This window comes from Benincasa hispida, unplaced genomic scaffold (genome assembly GCF_009727055.1).
Source record: "Benincasa hispida cultivar B227 unplaced genomic scaffold, ASM972705v1 Contig159, whole genome shotgun sequence".
NCBI classification, from domain to species: Eukaryota; Viridiplantae; Streptophyta; class Magnoliopsida; order Cucurbitales; family Cucurbitaceae; genus Benincasa; species Benincasa hispida.
The window spans coordinates 293,729-315,280 of record NW_024064153.1 but is presented as its reverse complement, the minus strand read 5'-3'; the positions used below and the strand labels follow the sequence as shown (position 1 = coordinate 315,280).

At 37.9% G+C, this 21,552-nt stretch overlaps 1 protein-coding gene and 1 long non-coding RNA gene across 8 annotated transcripts in view; both read right to left on the bottom strand.

Moving 5' to 3' along the window:
* LOC120068939 overlaps nucleotides 1-21,552 on the bottom strand; it is a 54,184-nt gene that overhangs the window by 18,425 nt on the left and 14,207 nt on the right. For all 7 annotated transcript variants that reach the window (XR_005479397.1, XR_005479398.1, XR_005479399.1 and 4 more), the window contains exons 5-12: nucleotides 12,876-12,945; nucleotides 11,480-11,561; nucleotides 8,974-9,038; nucleotides 7,720-8,694; nucleotides 7,526-7,588; nucleotides 7,396-7,442; nucleotides 6,711-6,756; nucleotides 6,530-6,609 (exon numbers count right to left, since the gene is read on the bottom strand). Coding sequence is in view for 1 of the 7 variants with exons in the window: in XM_039020577.1 (XP_038876505.1) it covers nucleotides 6,530-6,609; nucleotides 6,711-6,756; nucleotides 7,396-7,442; nucleotides 7,526-7,588; nucleotides 7,720-8,694; nucleotides 8,974-9,038; nucleotides 11,480-11,561; nucleotides 12,876-12,945 (1,428 nt within the window). In the remaining 6 variants the exon portion in view is untranslated. The remainder of the gene's footprint in view (nucleotides 1-6,529; nucleotides 6,610-6,710; nucleotides 6,757-7,395; nucleotides 7,443-7,525; nucleotides 7,589-7,719; nucleotides 8,695-8,973; nucleotides 9,039-11,479; nucleotides 11,562-12,875; nucleotides 12,946-21,552) is intronic.
* Nucleotides 16-5,892, bottom strand: LOC120068941. The gene is made up of 3 exons (XR_005479403.1): nucleotides 2,368-5,892; nucleotides 2,063-2,154; nucleotides 16-1,908 (listed from the first exon to the last, which is right to left on the bottom strand). It is a non-coding gene; the product is annotated as an uncharacterized LOC120068941 (long non-coding RNA).

Sequence of the window (21,552 nt, the reverse complement as noted above, 5' to 3'; positions counted from 1 at the left end):
AAGAAAAGGGATATAAGTCAAACAGAGTGCACAAAAAGAGTTTTGAATGAATAACCCATCTTGATTTTCGAATATTGCGTAGAAAAAATAGTGTTTTCCCACATGAACCTCAAAGAAAATCGAACAATAGAAGGGATGCAGCAAACATAGCTTTTTGTTGTGTCTATTGGGTTTGTTACAACTTCGCTAGTTTGTTTGTTTTTGTTATTGTGCTTATATTAGTATGGTTATATTATTGCAAAGATCTTAGTAATGTTGTTTTACTCTCTTACATAAGGTTACCCTTGTACAAAGGGATCCACGTTGGAGGCAGGGGAGCGTGCCCCACTCAAATGATCATGTTCTATATATATTTATATGATATTTCAATCAAAATATTAAAAACTCATTTTGATTCTCAATCTTGGTAGCCAAAGTTACCTCGTTTGCAATTAAAGATCTCTTTGATGTCATCCCTTAAGCTTAAGCTCTCGCAAGTCTTGGTTATATTTTATAAAAAAAATTGTTCTAAATTGTGTTCACTTTTACAATTTTCAAGCTGAAATTTGAACACAGTTTGATGCTTCCCTTCTAATTTTGAGAAGTGATAATATTGGTGAGTGCAAACTCTATACTTTTGGATAATGAATTTCTTATCATTTAATTAGACAAAAGATACATATATATAGGTAAATGAGAAACCCTAATCTAGGATATACAAAATTACGATAAAAGACGGCTGTACATATTAATTTAAATATATATTATAACACTCCCCTTCAAGCTAAAGCAAATATGTCAATCATGCCCACTTGTTGAATAGATAGCTTATTCTTGCTCCATTTATAGCTTTGGTCAAGATATTTCCCAACTGTTCTCCAGTCTTCACATATCCTATAGAGATATTAACCCTTCTTGTATTTTATCGTGAACAAAGTGACAATTCGCTTCAATATGTTTAGTTCGTCCACAGAACACTGGATCGGATGCAATGTGAAGTGCAACTTGATTATCACATCATAATTTAGCTGGCATGGTAATACTGAAACCCATCTCAGATAATAGTTGATGTATTCACACTATTTCACACAGATTGTGTCATAGTCTATATTCTGACTTAGCACTCGAACGAGAAACTACATTTTGTTTCTTACTTTTCCATAGTTTCCTCCTACAAAAACATAATATCTAGAGGTTGATTTCCTATCCTCTCGAGATTTAGCCCATTCAGCATTTGAAAACATTCAATCCTTGTATGATCATGATCTTTATATAAAAGATCCCATGTCCAGGTGCAGCTTTTAGATAATATAGAATTTGTTCTACTGTAGGCCAATGATCCACTGAAGGAGAAGACATAAATTGACTCACAATACTCACAGAATAAGCAATATCTGGTCGTGTCACTGTTAAATAGTCCAACTTTCCAACTAATCTTCTATATCTCTCATGGTCTTTAAATAATTCTCCTTCTTTAGCAAGTTGCAAATTTGGTATCATCGGAGTACTACATGGTTTGGCTCCTAGTTTTCCAGTCTCGGACAATAAATCAAGTACATATTTCCGTTGTGACAGACTTCTTAGTACTTCAATACCCAGGAAATACTTCAATTGTCCCAAATCTTTAGTATGAAATTGACCTTGAGGGAAAGTCTTGAGAGAAGATATACCTGATATATCATTTCTAGTGATAACGATATCGTCAACATACACAATAAGCAAAGTAATACCATTGTAAGATTGTTGATAGGATACAGAATGTTCAGAAGCACTTTTCTTCATATCAAAACATTCAAGTGCTTGACTAAACTTACCAAACCATGCACGAAGACTTTGTTTTAGTCCATACAAAGATTTTCGAAGACGACACACTTTATCACTCTCCCCCTGCGCAACAAACCCAGGTGGTTGCTCCATGTAAACTTCCTCCTGAAGATCACCATGCAGAAACACATTCTTAATGTCGAGTTAATGCAAAGGCCAATTGTGAGTAGCAGCCATGGACAAAAATAGTCGAGTGGAAGTTAATTTAGCAATGAGAGAAAATATATTAGAATAATCAGTCCCATAAATTGGGCATAACCTTTGGCAACAAGACGAGCTTTCAACTGAGCCACTATTCCGTCAGGATTGACTTTTATAGCAAACACCCATTTACATCCAATAGCCTCTTTCCTGTCGGACACGAGATTAAATCCTAAGTACCATTATCATCCAAAGCAGTCATCTCTTTAATCATTGCACTACGCCACCTAGAATGAGATAAAGCTTCATGAACAGAGTGAGGAATAGAGATGGAATCAAGAGATGTAATGAAGGAATAAGTGGGCGAAGACAACCGATCATAAGAAATAAATGTAGAAATAGGGTAAGTACAAGTGCATTTACCTTTTTAAAGGGCAATCGGGGCAACCACGAACGGATACTCTGAACATGACTACATCTTGTTCGACAACGGAGGACTTTTACTAACGATGCATGGCTCTGATACCAATTTGTTGGGGACAATAGACCTCCACATATCTCCACAATGATATGATATTGTCCACTTTGGGTATAAACCATGATGGCTTTGCTTTTGGAACCACCCCAAAAGGCCTCATACCATTGAAGATAGTTTTCCTCCCTTATAAACCCAAGATCATTCCCTTATTTAACCAATTTGGGACTTTAATCGCATTCCCACCCAACAGTCCTCCCCTCGAATAAAGGACCACCGATCCTTCCTTCAAACAATCATTTGATCTCCGTGCTAACTCAACCACAGACTAGTCATCCATTCGAATTACACTTGAGCACACTGCTCGTCTAAAGGCTTAACCATGAACGGATACTCTAAACATGACTACATCTTGTTTGACAACTGAAGATTTTTACCAACGGGGCATGGCTCAGATATCAATTGCATACAAACTTTAAACATTCGATGGATGTGTTCTTTTCCCGAGTACAAAAATTCTAAGAACTCTAAGAGTTCCTTAACAGAATTACGATGATCTACCAAAGCAATAGTCTCACTCTGAATGAAATTCTTAATCTGAAGATAAATTCGAGCATCATCACGAATTCAACCCTTTTTCTTATCATCTTGGGATGGATTCTTAGTCACATGATCATCCATATAAGTACTAAGTAAATAAAATTAAATCGTGCAATGCCAATCATGGTAATTAGCTCCATTTAACTTATGTTTTGTTATCTTTGATGCTAAGGGAATTACATTGGATACAATCATATGCTTCATTTCATCCATTAAGAACTAACACACGATCCCACAAGTAGAATTAAACAAATGAGAATCGAAAGAAAGGTAAACCAAAGAGCAAAACAGCCCCAAATTAGAACAAAACAGTCACAAACCATAGGAACAAAAGGGTATTTTCTAAACAGCCTCACACTCAAGTAGATGTTGGTAGAACCAAAGGCACAGATTGACCAGAAAAGGCAACTTGAGACAAACCCAACCGATAGAAGCGAAGAAAATGGCCTCAGGCACTCCCACACGTTGGCACGTGGCGATGGAACAGACTTGATCTGGCTGTGCGTGTACCTCACGTGTGGCTGTATTCGATGAACAGCAAACGCAGACTGAGGCGGACGGTGGTAGTGCTCTTCCTGAGGTGAGTGGTGTCGACAAACAGCTACTCAAAGTTGATGACCCAATCTCAAACTCTTAACTCACAAAGCCGCCAAAGAATATTCTAAAACCCTAAACAAAGAATGCTCTAATACCATGTATTCTGTATTTTCAGAGAATGAAATTCTTATCATTTAATTAGACAAAAGATATATATATATATACACATATAGGTGAATGAGAAGACCTAGTATAGGATATACAAAATTACGATAAAGGACGACTATACATATGAATTTAAATATATATTATAACACAGATAGCCAAATACTTGAGGAAGATTTTATCTTCATCAAAATTTGTTGCCATTGTAATCCTTTGAGAAATTAAAGTTCAAAGTCTTGATCAATTTTTCATCAAGACAATTTAGAGCTCCAATTGGGTTGCATGGGATGCCCATGGTGGGCTAGGGAATCTTCTAATTCTAATAAATGATGCCTCTTTCAATACATCAAACGTCACCCAAGGTGTCTATTCTTTATCTATTTTCTTCATTTTGTCGAAGAGTTTATGTTTTTGGATCACAAGGATTTATGGGCTTGCCAATGATACTGAGGTTCGATTTCTCCTTGTTCCAACAAGAATTATATAGCTCTCTAATTAGCTATCACAGTAAACTTCAATCCCAACAAATAAATATAATCATTTTTTAATAGCCAATACCACAACCATCATTAATTCACGATCATAAATTGATTTGAACCTCGCTCTTGCCGAAAGAGTATAGCTGAAGTAAGCAATGGGGCGATGATTTTGAGATGGCAAAGCTCCCAACCTTGTTTCAAAAGCACCCATTACAATTATGAATGGCAGGTTAAAATCCAGTAGAGTTAGCACGGATAAGGACATCATCGCTTGCTTCAGCTTCTCAAAAGCATGAGTGCCTTCCTCGTTCCAGATGGAGGAGTCCTTGTATTCACATGGAGAGGGTTTATGTAGGGTTCCTCAAGATGTATTGATATGATAATAGTTTGCTCTAAGGCAATATGGCCCTCTTCCTCCCACTCTCGAGAAGAACTCAAACTAAAAAAAATAATAATATGGAAACTACGAAAGGAAATAACAACCCTACTAATACCCTTCAGAATCACTATCGATGATCCCCACACCAACATTATCATTTCACTTCCTCACTCCCACGTAACTAATTACTTGCTTCCCTTGTCGTTACCTTTTTACCCCTCCTCTTGTATTGATATATAATCGGAGGAGGAAGCCTAACAGTTTGTTATGGTTTTGTAGTTCTGTTCAAATCTCCCGTAACCCTGTCAGCCCGAAAAAAAGGAGCCTACCTAAAAGAAAGACCTCCAATAAAGAAAAATAAAACAAAGAGAATAATTACAAAAAAAAAAACTTTGAAGCGCACAAAGAAACATGGAATCAAGCAAGGGCCAAACATCAAAAGGATTAATCTTCTTCCCTCGAAAGATTCTAGTGTTCCTCTCACCCCAAAAGGATTATGCCTAAAGACCTGTTTTCTTTTAGTTGGAAACAAGAGAGTCCTAGAAGAATCAATATTCTTTCATGAATTTTACTTAATAGTAGTCAGTATACTTGGGAAGTGCTTCAGAAGATGCCTATATCATGTTTTCTCTTTGCCGTCTTTCTTATACAGATAGGGAATCTAATCACTTATTTATTGGTTGTTTCTTCTAAATAGCTTGCTAGTATAAGATCATCCAAGTCTTCAATTTGCAATGGGAGTTCTCATTTGCTAAAGACTTCTTCAGCTCGTAAGGGAGTATCATTACCTTCGAGGTCACAATTATTATGGATGAAGTCAAATTGTTACTTTAAGAATTGTGGTTATAGAGAAATCAAATTTGTAAGACAAGCGTAGTTCTTGGATGGACCATTTTGAGTCAGTTCATATTACTGCCTCCACAAGATTAATGTCTTGCTAAGACCTTTAGAGCCCGTTTGGATCGTAGACATTGTTTCATGGGTATAGATTTTTTTTTTTTGAACAAGAAACAATCCACTTCATTAAGATAATGAAAGATGTTACAAGTGACAAGAAGGAAACAAACAAAAAGTGCACTACAAACAAGCACTCTAAAAAGTACAAAATGGATTAGTAAATGCACTAGGACAAATATCTAGGATTTGAATGTCTGGAACAATTAATGTTTGTATTTGGATATGCATGATAATTAATGTCTGGTAGCTAAATATGTGTGTTAAATTTACAATTTTGTTTGTGGAAACCAAAATTAAATAATTACTTAATTAAATACAATAGACCAATTATTATAGTCATCAAATAAATTTAGCATTATTTAATCAATAAAAATAAAAATAAATGAATACTTTTACATTAAACATAATTAATTAATTTAAATTAATTACTAAAAATAATTAAATTATTGTAAATTAATTAGAATATTGATAATCATCATAATAATAATAATAAATATTAAATAGTTAAAATGTCATAAAATATTAATGGTAAAGATATTAGTTGAAATTTATTAAGTCCAATTAATATATTTATATTTCATAATTAATTAAAATCAATAATAATGAGTCATTGATGTTAACTAATTAATTAAGCTATATTTTTACTTGTCATCTCCCAGGCATAAAAATCCCACACTTTTGCAGAGAATTAAAAAACCCATGTCAGATAGTTTTGAAATTTCCTAGATAATAATACCTTGAGTTTTAAAAATTAAAATTCTTTTAAACAAAGATATTAAATATGTCTAAAATTTCATGTGAAAACCTGTGAAACAAATAGACCTTCAATGATTTCTCTTTGTAAGATATTTATTTAAACTTGAATGTTTTTATTAGTCTTTTGTAATTCTTTTTAAAGTTTTACTTTTCACTCTAAGTCTGTATCATTTGAGCATCAGTCCTCCACGAAATGTTTGGTTTCTTGTAAAAGAAAAAAAAGTGAAGCAGACTCACTTATAATTAATGGCCATTTTAATGAGGGAAATAATTCTCATTCGTACTGAATCATACGCACTTAAGAACCCACTGTGAACCTGGAATAGTCAGATCTTCATCATTAAACATTACACGAAGACTACAGTGCATGGAGTTCAGAACAATACATATCTTGTAATATAATAAAAATATTTCTTACTTGAACTTCCTCGTTGAAATCTCCACTTATCCTTTCAGGATTTAACCTAAGTCAAAGGAAAATAGATGACATGTTAAAATTTTGTGAAAATGAAGCTGATATGAAACCATAACAAAACGCCATGTTATTCACACAAGTTTTTAAGCCTTCAGAGATCCACATGCTCACTCATTTACCGTTTTTTGGTCCTTGCTTGCTGAAATATTATAGCCAAGTTGTGTTATAACTATGCCAACTATGGAATGGAGAAAGATATACTCTTCTAATTAGCTTCTTTCTACCAAGAGTGGGTCTTTCTAATTAGCTTCTTTCTACCCAAAATTCAAAAGCAAGGGTGGGTCTTCCTATCTTAAAACCAAAGGATGAAGGGTCAAATAGCCCCTCCTGAGATCCATTGGTCAAATAATATACAACCAGATATAGTGTAAAGCATTGCGAAAATTAGGCTAAAGATTTTAAGCACGTTTAAAATTCAATAGTTCTTTTTCCCCTTGATTTAAATTAGCTAACTCAAACTGCACTACCACAGTTTTCCTTTCTATGGTATATGGCTTTCTATTCGAAAGTTTTGTCCCATGCATAACGTTCTTTTTTATTATCCATCATTCCATAAGAAACAAGGAGAATGATAAAAATTCAAAGTAACGGTTAAAGGATTATCCTCGAGGGAAAGAAAAATAAGTACCCTGCAGGGACTAGCATCAGGTCTGTTCTTAAGTCCTTCCATCTTGACTGGAGAAGTCAAAAGGTCAGAACTTATTACACGGAAAGTTATTCTCCAGAGAACAGAATATCGATATAACATAATAACCTACTTGTTCTGTGCCCCTGAAGGCAACAACTAGTCTCCTCCGCATAAAATCACGCCAAATTGCAACCTGTAGACTCCTACAGTTAGGAATGAAAACAATAACTTTGGGACAATTTGCTAATGCGATGTCATTGAATTACTGAAAATAGAGACAACTTTACAAATGTTAAGAGCCATTCTGGAAACCAAATACTTTACCTGTGTGTCTGTAGACTCGTTATCTAAGAAACATAACTTTTCAAATTCCGACTTTATGAAACTAGGATGGCCAAGTGATGTAGCAAGCATTGCCCAAGCTTCCATCGCACTTTCTGCAGTTGCAAAAAGTGCTTTCATTTCCTCAGAATTCCTATTATCCAACAATGATCCATCCCCTGAACTACCAAGCTTCTCTCCCTCTTTTTTAGAGCCCTCATCTTTAGTATCTTTCTTTCCTACAAGCCGCGCTTCCTTGTTCAATTGAGAAATTGTTGCTGTCAGAACCATCAATGCCCCTAAAACAGACTCAGTTTGACTTAATAGATCTTTTGTTACTTTCTTCACATCAGTTAGTGTTGAGTCCACCATTCTAATGTTCTTCTGTTCGTGATCAACATCCAAACTTTTGGGCGTTGCAAGCCCCGATTCGATATAACCTGCTTCAGCACTCTTTCGTGCCTCCAAACCAATTTTATTTAGTAACTCAAATCCATCCCACTTGAATTTCTCAGGAGCAGGAAGACCTAGCTTCTTGACAATATTTTGGTTTGTTACATCAGCCAAGTTTGTCCAAAATTGTTTATCGAATTGCTTTGTTAAGAGACTTTGCGTCACTTCTTTCAGCAACTGTCCACTTTCCACAGTATTATCATTTATTTCAACCTCATCAGATTTTCCCTCATTGGGATACTTTATATCAGTTATAGAGACTTTGGTATTCGTCTGCACGTATGAGGGTATATCCTCTGCGTTGTTTTGCTTGCTTAATAAATGATGACTTGATTGGTACTCGTCATTGAATGACTTTAACTTTCCAAAAGCATATTCTACAAACTGACGCACAGGCACGGTGTCAGATCCAACAACCTTGTTTAAAGCAGATACAAAACCATTGCTGCGAAGAAATTCAGAAATGAAGGGAACTCTCCACCATCGTTTGTCATCTTCAATTTCATCAAAAGTCCTATACTTGATCTGAGAGACACCATTAACAAACCAATATCAATCACATAAAAACAAACAGGTTTTAAGAAAGCAAGACTTAATTAACCAACAAAAATTAATAACCTTCAAAAGTTTGTTATCCTACCAGATATTGGAAAAGAAACTTTACCACTTAAGTTACAAACATAGAAAACAGACACAAGTATAGTACAGCTCCTAAACCCAGCAGTTATTACAAAGTAGCAGTATATTAAGAAAACATCACGAGCATTCTATATTTAGTTGTTATAAAATGCTAGAGTAGCTTACCTCCATCAGCAACTTTCCACCTCCACCCATCCCTTCTAACTCCACTGTTACATCATGCAAATTTCCTTGCAAAACACACATTTGTCACCAGTTTAACAGGTTTATTTTCCTTGAACCACAAACAACACTATGCAGACGATTCTCTTTTCTAGCTCTCTCTCTATTGCTCGCTCATGTCATTGCAACAATGAAGTATAAGCTGAAGATATTCAATAGATTTCCATCAGTGTATAAATGAATATAAGTATTTTCAATTATATTAGATAATGATCCTAGGGTGTGATTAAGGTGGAAGAGATGAGATTCTCTTCCGTCATTATTTGCTTTCATCATTTGCTTGCACAAGAGAAGATCTTCTGGCTGAAAGAAGCCTTCATTGACCTGCTATGCTGTTTTATTAATTTCATGTTATTCAATCATGCTAAAAGTCTATTTGATAGGAAACTAGATTCAGTTTTATAGTTTCAGCTTCATTGAGTTCAGTGATTGTGTTTGCTAAATCTATATATTAGCTATTTTAGAATTTTGTGATTCAAATTGTAAAAATTCTGAAAATAACGTTTTTACGATTTCGGTGTTTCTAGATTTTGGATTTGAAATTTATAAAATGTAAAATTATGTTTAAAAAAGGATAAAAACTTGAATAAACATAGTATTTATGTTATAAGCTCAATTCATTTTTGTTTCCTTTTGTTTTTTTTTTTTTTAAAGGAAACAAGTCTCTTTATTCATTAAGAAAATGAAGTGCGACTAATGCTCAATTTACAAGGAAGTCATAAGGATCAACAGGTGCACCCGGACATCTCAACTAGGTTGACATCCCCTTAACACCCCTCATCACATCCATAGCTCAATTCATTTTTGTTAAATTAAAATATGTATAATATAACCTATTATAAAGTATATGATATTATAAAATAAAATTCTACAATATTTATAGCATAAAATACGTTCATAAATTAATTAATAGTTTCTTTTTTTTTTAATATCTGTGAGTGTCCAGGCAACGTTCATAAATTAATTAATAGCTTCTTTTTTTTTTTTAAATATTTGTAAGTGTCCAGGTGTGCACCTTGACTAGTCTCACGGAACAACCCGCCTGACCTTCCAACATTTGGATGTCAAGGAAACTCGTAGGATATTAAATTCTAGATAGGTGACCACCATGGATTAATTAATGATACTTTTTTAAATATTAATTAATTAATAACACTTTAAACTCAACCTATTATTTAGTTGGTAATTACCGGTAGTTTCATGATTAATAAGCATATTATCAAATATATTTTGAAAAATTATTTAAACTGGGATCCAATTTTTAAAGCTATTACCAAACACATTGAAAAACATGAAATACAACTTATGTTTGCATTGAATTTCCTTGTTTTCAAATTTATGTTTTCAGACCAGTGAAAAAAAGCACCCTAAATTTGCTGGGATACATGTTAGCAACAGAAGAATTCAACTCAACACGATTGGTATGTAGAGCCACCACTTAACAAAGGGGTAAGCAGTGGCAATATAGTCCATGCTAGAGAAACAACACGTTTTGGGAAGTTCCCTGGGAAATGTTTGGTGATTTTCAGAGGGAGATAGAAGGAACAAATATAATTTTTAGAAAAATACAGAAGGAAGCAAGAAGAAGCGCAAGGTTATTAAAAAGGAGAAATGAAACCTTTTTTCTGGTGGTTGGTGACTATATGAAAGTAATACTGCAGGAGGTCAGCAAGTAAGTTAACTAAGAGTTACAAGAGGCCAAAAGAAAAGGAAATAGAATACTAGTGATCGATATAAATATGAATGAGCTGAGGTGAGACCAGAATATGAGAGAATTTCACTCATTCGAGTTTTAGAGTTTAATATATTATGGCATACCACGAGTTTGACACAGAATAGGCAAAATGTAAAACTTTAAATGGAAAATAGAAAGGATAAAAGACCAATATGCTCCAATATTCACATATATATTATGTTAATCATGTCCAACTTGTCGCAAAGGTAACCTATTCGAGCTCCCCTTTTAAAGCTTTCATGAAAATATCTCCTAATTGTTCACATATCTAGAAGACACCAAACTTTGTTGTATTTTTTCACGAACAAATTGACAATTAATTTCAATATGTTTATGAAATATGGATGCAATATGAAAGATTGCTTGCAAGTCGCACCACAACTTGGTGGAAACTATAACAGGACCTCTTGCTCTAATACCATGTTTAATCACCAATAAGCCAAAAGCTTTAGCAGATGAATTACAGTAAATTAAACATATTAACCCTTCAACAACAATACAATCTATTTAAATCCATGATTCTAATGACTTGATAGCAGAAGAACTTGAGTAGCTGAGTAAAAAGCTTATTGAAATCTCAAAACTCGTTATAGAATGCCATATATCAACATTCAATCTATGATGTTAGTCATAGAATATATTAAACTTCAGTTTTTTCTCTTTTTTTTCCAGTTCCAAAATGTATAAAGTAATAAATTTGAAATAAGTCCTCACCATCACAAAGAGATTCCAGATTGATGCCTGCATTACCCATTCGTTTATGTGGAGTCACCAAGTTTGCATCCCACGCAGCAACCTAAGATTTGCTTGATACATAAACATTCAAGATTTACGAATCGATCTATTTTTTATATAGTACAATAGGCTTATATACATACATATATGTAAATGGTTTACTGGAAATTAAGCTTCTTCTTCTTCTTCTTCTTCTTCTTCTTCTAATTATTATTATTATTATTATTATTATTTGAAAAGGAAACAAAATGTTTCACTAATGAAATGAAAAGAGACAAACGTTCAACTTACATAAATCTCGAAGGAAGATAAGAAGATGAAAAACAAGAAGCACAAAGCAACAAATATAATGATAAAGAATACAACACTGATAGAGGGAATATTAAGCATCCCAAATAAGACATAAAACATGAATAGAGAAGTCAGCAAATGATGGAATAAATTTGAGACTAGCCGACTCCAGACGATCAAAACAAGCGAGGAGCTAAACTTGAAAAAGTTGTTCAGGCCTAGCAAACCAAATTACTGGGAACAAGGCCTACAATGCATAAATCCAGAAACTTTGCAACAAAAACAAATTAACAGCTTTCTTATTTGCGAGAATTTCTTTAAAGCTACACGAATTGAATTGACCCCAAGACCATGAGAGATCCAAGAAGTTATTCCAAGTCATGCTAGAAGAGCTTTGCACTTTCAAGTTGATATTGATGGAGATTTGGGTGATATACTTCTCAATTGGAGCCCACAAATGTCAACCAAATAAGAAAATTTGGACGGAATTTGAGAAGGGGATAGAAAGGGAGTTCCACCCTTGATTCTATTAAGCTATGATTTGCAACTTCATCCGCCATATAAATTTTCAAAATCCTCCTCATATAAATATTCCAAAATGAGCTCTGAAATCTCTATTCTTAGAGAATCTGACTCTGATTCTTCACTACTAGTGCTGACAATCGATTCCTCAACTGGATCAATATTTAAATACTTGTTCATTGCAGACGTACTACTGATCATGCCTTTAATAAACTAGATAAACTGAAATCTCAAAACAATGCAAAATTCCTTCTGGTTATCTCTTTCCAATTTTCCAAAAAACAGACAAAAGTTCTACTAATTTTAACCATAAGACCTAGGATTTTGAACCACTTGAGACAACATGTAATTGATAGGACACAGAATACCCCGATGACAATCATATATCATAAAGTAGGCAACCCGTTAACTCATAGCAGTTGAATAATGAATGTTCTCAACTTTACCTGGCAATACCAAACATAGAACATCTTAATTATCAAGTACAGAACGATATACTTTCTAAGAATGGAATGGTTGAGCAAAAATTTGTTGCCATGAAGCCTGACACAAGTTAGTGTACCTGAACATATTTAGTTGAAGGCTCTTTGATGTTAAGAGTGAAGTCCTCGTTCCATGTTGGCTGCTTTGTCCTGTCATAACATTTTAGCATGGTAATGAGAGCAAAGTTATCCATCAAAAGCTATGGTGAGAACACCAAGATGTAAACATTTTCTTTTTTTTGGGGGGGAGGGGGTATGAAAAACCATATTTTCACTAAGAAAAAAATGAAATAATATAGGGATTCCAACCAATAAAAAAGAAAGAATACATTTAAAAATTACCAACTTGCTCTGGGACTATCAAAATTCCCCCATATAAAAAATATAAAATAATAAAAAAAAAAAAAACATAGATCTCGCAACAGAACGAAAACAGAGATTTAAAACTAGAAAATTAAAAGCCACAATAGAAGTGTTCCAACCATGACATATATCTTGAATTGAAAACCTTTCAAACTTCTTAGTAAGAGAACACCATGAAGAAGACTTTGATCGAGCCAAATTGAATCAAACACAAGAAGTTTGAGAAGAGTTCTACAATACAAGATGCATCGATTTCTTTCCAACCAAAGCTCAGAAAGAATGACTTGACAACATTCACCCAACTAAATAAGCTTTTGTGAATTCCACCTAATACCACAAAGAAGGTAGAACAGATTTCCCTTCGCAGACTCTAGGAGTACCCAACTGAGGTTGAAGAGATCAAAAAATAAAAACCAGAATTTCATAGAGTATAAACATTCAACGAAGATGTGGTTGAGAGATTCCCCCACTTTTGTCTTCCAAATAGCTGTAAACAAGTCATCATCCAAAAAAGATGAAGCCACCAAATGACCTGATAAAGATTTAACCGAGAAAGTTCTAAGGATTCAACAGACGAAATTTGAACATCACCACAAGTAGACAAGAAAATGAACCTAATTATCTTTTGAGAAAGGTGTTGGCTAGTGTACATGGTTTGGAATCTTTTGATCACTTTGATTGGGATACTGCTAGAAAGAAAAGACGCCTGTGGATCAGCACCTAAGGAAAGCTTTAATCATTTCAAAATTGGAAATGGCAAGAGAGTTTTTGGCAAGTGGTCAGGAAATCTTGTTATCCGCATCCCTTCAATATATCTTCATTACCCGATGGTTCGATTTCAGATTTTATTGGCAAGTTTGCAGGGGTTTCTATTCAGGATATCTATTGCAGCTGGGGCTGTTTTCAATGATCCTTTTTAGTTTTCACTTTATGTTTCCTTATGTTTTCTTTCCTAATGCTTTATTCCTTCTATTTTCAGATTCGTTTTCTTTTGCTCCTTTTGGAGTTTATATCTGTTGGAAATAAGGGGGTTTGTTGATAGTTTATAGCCCCAAGGATATTTTAGTATTTTACTTTACCCTAGGTTTATTTCTTTTTTTATTTTAGGACTTGCTAGAGCCTATAAATATGACTTCTATTGTAATTTTCAGTGTGGGTTAAAAATAATAAAAGAGACTTTCTACTGTGATTTTTTCTCCCTATACTAGGGTTTTCCACATAAACCTTGTATTCTCTATCTCTATATTTTAACATGGTATCAAAGCATGGTGACAAAACCCTAGCCGCCGTCGGCGAAAACCAACCGGTGCAAGACAACTCTAGGTCTTCATCAACCCCGCTTCTACCAAGACAATGGATGACGCTGCTGCCACCGCAAGTGCCATCCAAGCTGCTATAGATTAATACCTCCAATCCCTGCATATTGGTTTGACAACCCTGCTGCCGCTACAATTCCTCCATGGAAGCCCTAGCGCTGCTAACCCTAGTGTTGCCTACCCTAGCGCCACCAATCTCGTGGGTGTTCCTGCTGCCGGCAGTCAAAGGACTCTCCTTGAAGTAGGTGAATCATCTTCCTACCATGACGGACAGCATCCAGCCACGTCTGCCAGCCGTGTCGCCAACTTCTTTCCCCACTTATCATCGGCAAACTTCCTTCAACATGTGCCACTTAGCCATGAAAATCCAGGCTCGGTGGGTCTGTCTCCGGTAGTGTTTCAACAACAGTTGGCTAACCTTCAGGCAAGTTTTCAACAACAGATTGCCGCCCTTGGGGCAGCCCTCGACACTTCCACAAACTTCCAATCGAGTCCAGTAAATTCTGATATCTCTTCCGATCTATCGATGTATCAAGAGAATTCGGTAACCCCTTTCCCTACTTTAACTACTACAAACTATTTGTCTGGATCTATGGAAAATTCCATAGGGCTCATTGCTTGAGAAAAGATAAACTATTCATACCAAAAGGATTATATCCATTGATAAATTGTGTTGAATGGCCAGAATTATTTCTCCTGGTCTTAGTCCATTAAAATGGCTCTCGAGGGACATCACAAGTTTGGGTATCTAACTGATGAGATAACAAGACCTAGGCCAGGGGATCCTCAAGAGCGCATTTGGAGAGGAGAAGACTCCCTGCTTCGATCATCATTATTGATTAATAGTATGGAACCTTAGATAGGAAAACCATTACTGTATGTTGCGACTGCTCGAGATATCTGGGATGCAGCTCAGAAATTATACTCTAAGAGGCAAAATTTGTCCCGTTTGTACACTCTGTGTAAACAGGTTCACGAGTGCAAATAGGGAATGATGGATGTTACTTTCTACTTTAATAAGTTGTCCCTAATCTGGTAGGAGATGGATCTATGTCGTGAAATTGTTTGGTATCCTTATGGAGGTGTTCAGTATTTGAAAATTGAGGAAATTGATTGCGTTTTTTGATTTTCTTGCTGGTTTAAACTCCAAGTTTAATGCAGTGCAAGGCCGTATACTGGGACAGAGACCTATACCCTCTCTTATGGAAGTATGCTCTAAGGTTCGTCTAGAGGAAGATAGATCTAGTGCTATGAACAACACTGTTGTAGCTGCTCCTAATTCTGCTGCTTTAAGTGCAAAATTATCTGGTTTTGATGGTGACAAGCAAAATGGAAAACAAACTCCTATTTGTGAACATTGCAAGAAACCTTGGCATACAAAGGATCAGTGTTGGAAGTTACATGGTCGACCACCGAATGGCATATGTCGTCCTCCGAATGACAAGATCAATCCTGGACGGGCTATTGTAAGTGAATCTGCAAGTGCTGCCTCCTAGTCACAACCCCAGGTGAATTGCCAGAGTGACCCTGGTGCTGTTGGGACCGTTGGGGTTCTTGCCCAATCAGGTACTTCTCAATCCTTAAGTTTCCTTAGTGTAAATGGTAAGAAACCATGAATACTTGATTCAGGGGCTACATATCATTTGACTTGATCGTCTGATAATTTTCTTTCATATCTTATGAGTGCTGGTAGTGAAAAGATTCGGATTGCAGATGGGTCCTTTGCTCCTATTAAAAGCAAGGGTCATATTTCTCCTTTTGATGGTTTAACTTTACAAAATGTGTTGCATGTACCCAAAATATCTTACAATTTACTATCTATTAGTAAGATAACTAGAGATCTGAATTGTCAAGTTGCCTTCTCACCAAATAATGTTTTCTTTCAAGACTTAAACTTGGGGAAAACGATTGGCACTGCCCGACACAATAAGAGACTCTATTTCCTTGATGATGATGCTTCCTCTAGGAATTGTAATAGGACTAGTTTGTCGTTTTCTTATTTTTCAACTTTCGAAAAAGATCGTATGTTGTGGCATTTTTGCCTTGGTCACCCAAATTTCCAATATATGAAATATTTATTTCCTCATTTATTCAATAAAATTGATGTCTCTTTTCTGTCTTGTGATGTGTGCATTCGTGCAAAAAAAGCATAGGGTCACCTTTCCGTCTCAACCCTACAAACCTTCTCAGCCCTTCACCTTTATTCATAGTGATGTTTGGGGTCCCTCTAGTATTACTACATCTTTGGGGAACATTGGTTTGTGACCTTTATTGATGATCATACCTGTCTTACATGGGTTTTTCTTCTCACTGATAAATCTGAGGTTTCATTCGATATTTTAACAATTTTACACTACTGTTGAGACTCAGTTCAACACTAAAATTGTTATTCTTCATAGTGATAATGGTCGTGAGTTCCTTAGTAATATCCTTCATGAGTTTTTGCCTTCTAAAGGTATTGTCTACCAAAGCTCGTGTGCTTTTACTCCTCAACAAAATGGGGTGACTGAAAGGAAAAATCGTCACCTCCTTGAGGTTGCACGGTCTCTCATGCTGTCTACTTCACTGCCATCTTACTTATGGGGGGATACAATTCTTACTACAGCTCATCTTATTAATCGAATGTTTTCCCATGTCCTCCAACTCCAAACCCCTCTTGAATGCTACAAGGAGTCATACCCTACCACGCGACTTATTCCTGGTGTCCCTCTCCAAGTCTTTGGGTGCACTGTGTCACAATCACTCTTTCGGAAGCTTCTCTTAGCGATTGTGCGGCACTTGTTCCCGCTCACGAACAAGTCAGCCAACTCGAATACGGATTGCCGATAGCACACCGAGTGCCTCTCGCAACCTCCACCCCCGTTTTAGGGAAAACGGTTTTAGAAAACGGGTTTGGAGAAAAGGTTTTCGTAAGAAGTTTTTGTGAGTGTGAATAAAGAAAGAAAGATTGTAGTAGCCTAGAAAGCAATAAGCAACAACAACAGCTTTATAGAGTACTACTCCGGGTATGAGGAAGTGATGGTTTGTCTTATCCCCATATAGTGCATTCTGAACAAAAAGCCAACTGGCGCCCTTGCATATGCAAAAGGGCGAGTGGTCACTTACAATGAAAATGTAAAGAAAGCAAGCTAACTAAGCTAATACAATACAAGATATGAAAGTATGCTAGAAGGGGGTTGGATCGGGCATGCGGCCATGGGCAACAGGCCCTGAACAAGCATGACCGTGACATTCTCCCCCACTTAATTGGTTGACGTCCCCGTCAACTGACCTTGTTCAAAATCTGCGATGGCTGGAGCTACATTCTTCAAATCTTCGGCCCGCTCCCAACTGATCTCTTCGTCTGGGAGATCCTTCCATTTCACTAAGAACTCTGTCAGTTCTCGTCTGGGTCTTCCAATACGGCGCGTACGTTTATCCAGGATTTGTGCAACTTCTTTCTCAGCAGAACTCTTCATCGGACCGGTGGGCGCTTAGCATGTTTCGTTGTTCATCCTCGGGATCGGGATGATAGGGCTTCAGGATACTCACATGGATGAACAGGATGAATCTTCAATCCATGAGGGTAACTGAACCTTAATATGAGGTTCTCTCGGACCTTCTCAATTATCTCCACTGGACCTTCATAATTTCCTTACTAGCCGTTGGTCTCTCTGGCCTCGGAAACGAAACTGTTTCGGTCGTAGCTTGATCAGGACCTTGTCCCGACTTTGAAACTCGAGGGCCCTCCGCTTCTTATCAGCCCACTTTCTTCATCCTTCTTGATGCTCTTTCTAGGTAGGGCGTGAGCTTCTCAGAGGTTTTGCTCCACTCTTTAGTGAAGTTATGTGCCTGAGGAACTTTTGCCTGCATAAGGGTGGTCCACAAGTGTGGCATGAGTGGCTGTCTGCCGCACACCACTTCGAAGGGCGTTTTTTTCCGGTCCGCGGAACTCTACTGCTATTGAAGCTGAACTGAGCCAACATCTAAACAACTGGAACCAGTTCTTCTGTCCTAGCGTCGATAAAGTGACGCAGAATATTCTTCGAGCATACTGTTGAAGCGTCCGTCTGGCCGTCATTTGGGGATGATAGCTAGAGAGATTCAGTGTATGACCCCAATATTTTGAACAATTCTTGTCCAGAATGTCCCAGTGAATCTTCCGTCCCGATCGTGAACAATGCTCGCGGGGACACCCCATAATTTCCAGATGTGTTTGAAGAACAGCTGGCAGTCATCACGCTGTGCACATTTTCGGCGTTGGGACGAAAGTGGCATATTTTGAGTAACCGCGTCAATGATAACAAGGATCGATTCAAAACTCTCCCACCTTTGGGCAAATGGGTGATAAGTCGAGAGAACACGCTCTTCCCATGGTCTAGAGGGCACAGTAGGGGTTTCCAACAGACCCGCTAATTTCGCCCTTTCGACCTTATCTTGTTTGGCAGACAAGCAAGTCTTGTAAATTGCATGACATCGTCCCGAAGGCTTGGCCAATAGTAGCCTGTTTCAGAAGGGCATAAGCCCTCTGCCAACCATTATGTCTTGCCACGCGTGTGTCATGGCACTCCATCAGCGACCTTCGTAACTCCCGGATCTGGGTATGTAGAGGCGATTGCCCTTGGTGTATAGTAGATCATCTTCCACCTAGACTGACGTGTCTTCCCTCTTTGGCCAACTGTCAAGTGAGTTTTGACAGTTTCTCGTACTGTTGCACTCAACGTACTTGCTGTTAGGCGGGCGAACATGCACAGGCCGCATGTTCGCTTCTTTCGTCTAAGAGCATCGGCCGCTTGGTTACTTTTCCCTGGTCTATGTTCGAATTGGAAGTTGAACTCCGCTAGACACTCCTGCTACTAGTGCCTGTTTCAACGACTATATTCGGTTGGTTGAAGAAGTGACAAATGAAGTTGTTGTTCGGTCTTGACCACGATCTTGGCCCCCAAGAGATAACTGTCTCCAGGCCCTCAAGCAGTGAAACTACTGTAACTATCTCTTTCTCGGAGGCGGCAATACCTCCGTTCGGCATCAATTAGTTTTCCTACTCTCATACGTGATGGGGTGTCCCGTCTTGGAGGAGAACACCACCTAACGCGAAGTAAGAAGCATCAGTCTCTACTTCAAATGGCTTGGTCACGTCGGCAATTTCCGAGGAACCGGCCCCTTCAATCATTCACTTTCTTCAAGCCTCAAAGGCGGCTTGACATTCAGGAGTCCAGCTCCATTGGCTATCCTTCTTCAACAGTTCATAGTTAATGGCCCCTGTTCTTCTCGAGAATCCTTCTACGAACCGCCTATATAAGTTGCTGGTCGAGGAAGGATCGTAGTTCGGTCACGGATGATGGTACCCTCCAGTCTCTTAATCGCGGCCACTTTTGCCCTCTTTCCATACCAATCTGACCACACTCAATCACGTGGCCGAGGAAATTTATGCGCTTTTGGCAAAGGAGCACTTTTCTCTCTTTACATACAACTGATTTCTCCCTCAGCTTTTCGAAGACTATTGGAGGTGATGTCGATGGTCCTCCAGCGAGGCACTATAAGACCACAATGTCATCAAGATACACTACGACGAATTTGTCGATGTATTTCGTGAAACACTTGGTTCATTAAGGTACAAAAAGTTGTTGGAGCATTGGTGAGGCCAAAGGGCATCACGAGGAATTCGAAAGCTCCATATCACGTGACACAGGCCGTCTTAGGTTCGTCTCCTTCAGCAATCGGGCCTGATTAATATCCAGACCGTAGGTCCAGCTTTGAGAAATATCTTAGCACCGTGAAGCTGATTAAATAAGTCAGTAATGATAAGAAGGGGATATTTGTTGCTGACTGTGAGCTTATTCAAGGCCCATAGTCGATGCACAACCGGAGGCTCCCATTCTTCTTCTTCTGGAACAGTACTGGGGCTCCGTAAGGGGCCTTCGCCGGTCTGATAAATCCTGCATCTAACAACTCGTCTAACTTTGTTTCCGGAGTTCGGCAATTTTGGCGGGGCCATCCGATATGCATTCTTGGCAGGTCGGCTTTGCCCTTTGGTAACAACTCAATCTCATGGTCAATCTCCTTCGTGGGGGTAAGACTTGGGCAAGCTTTTCGGCATGACATCCCGATAATCTTCCAAGACAAATAGAACGTCTTGGGGGATCTCCTCTTCAGTGACTCAACTGATTCTATCGGGATGGTTCATGAACGTGGGTTCGTCGTGGGCCAGGCCTCTCTTCAATTGGAGGGCTGAGATCATTCTCACCCATTTGGCTGCTTGATACTGGCTTGGACTACGGTGGGTGTAAAATCCCGTAATGACTAAACATTTGGCGAGGGCATTGGTATGACTTTATGTTCAGTAGGAATTCCATCCCCAGTACCACCGTCGAAATCATCCATCTTGACAATCACGATAGTCAACGAAGCCCTTCCAGTCTCCTAAACTTCACCGGAGTTCTTCTTCGCTATCTCGTAATTGGTAGGGCCTGCGGAATTTCACAGCTTTCATCTTCCCTGCATCTCTTTCCCAAAGTCAAATTCAGGCGGCGAGCTTCCGTTTCAGCCATGAAGTTATGGTAGCCCCAGAGTAACCATAGTGTTTTTTTTGGCCGATCTTTGGTTGACCCAAGCGTCCACATACATGAGTCATTTCTCTAGTGGCTCCGTCGCCTTTCCCATCTTCTTCTGGAGCGCAGATAAGAATTTCAATGCTCCCATCCTGGGATTCTCAATTTCTGCAGCTGGCTCGGTTACCGTCTCCTCCAGTTCAGCCTTGTCCTTCGGAGTAGAGGCTAACGTGGCTTGAAAAGCATTGAAACCGGTTCGATTGGACATTCGCCAACACTGTGTGGTCCTCTACATAATGAAACAAGACAGGGGGCGATTGTAATTGTTATGCTGTTGCGGCGGCCCCCGCCAGTTGTTTCCTAATCTCGGTTGGGATGATTTAACGGTCCTCCTATGTTCTTGTCTCCTCCCCCAAAGTCCTGGGAGGAACAGGAACGACTGTTTCTGTTTTCCCCCATTTGAGGAAGTTGACTGCTTCCTCCACATCTTGTGAGTCAGTGCTAAGGTCGTATAGCCGTTCAGCTGCCGCATAGGCAGAAGGGAGATT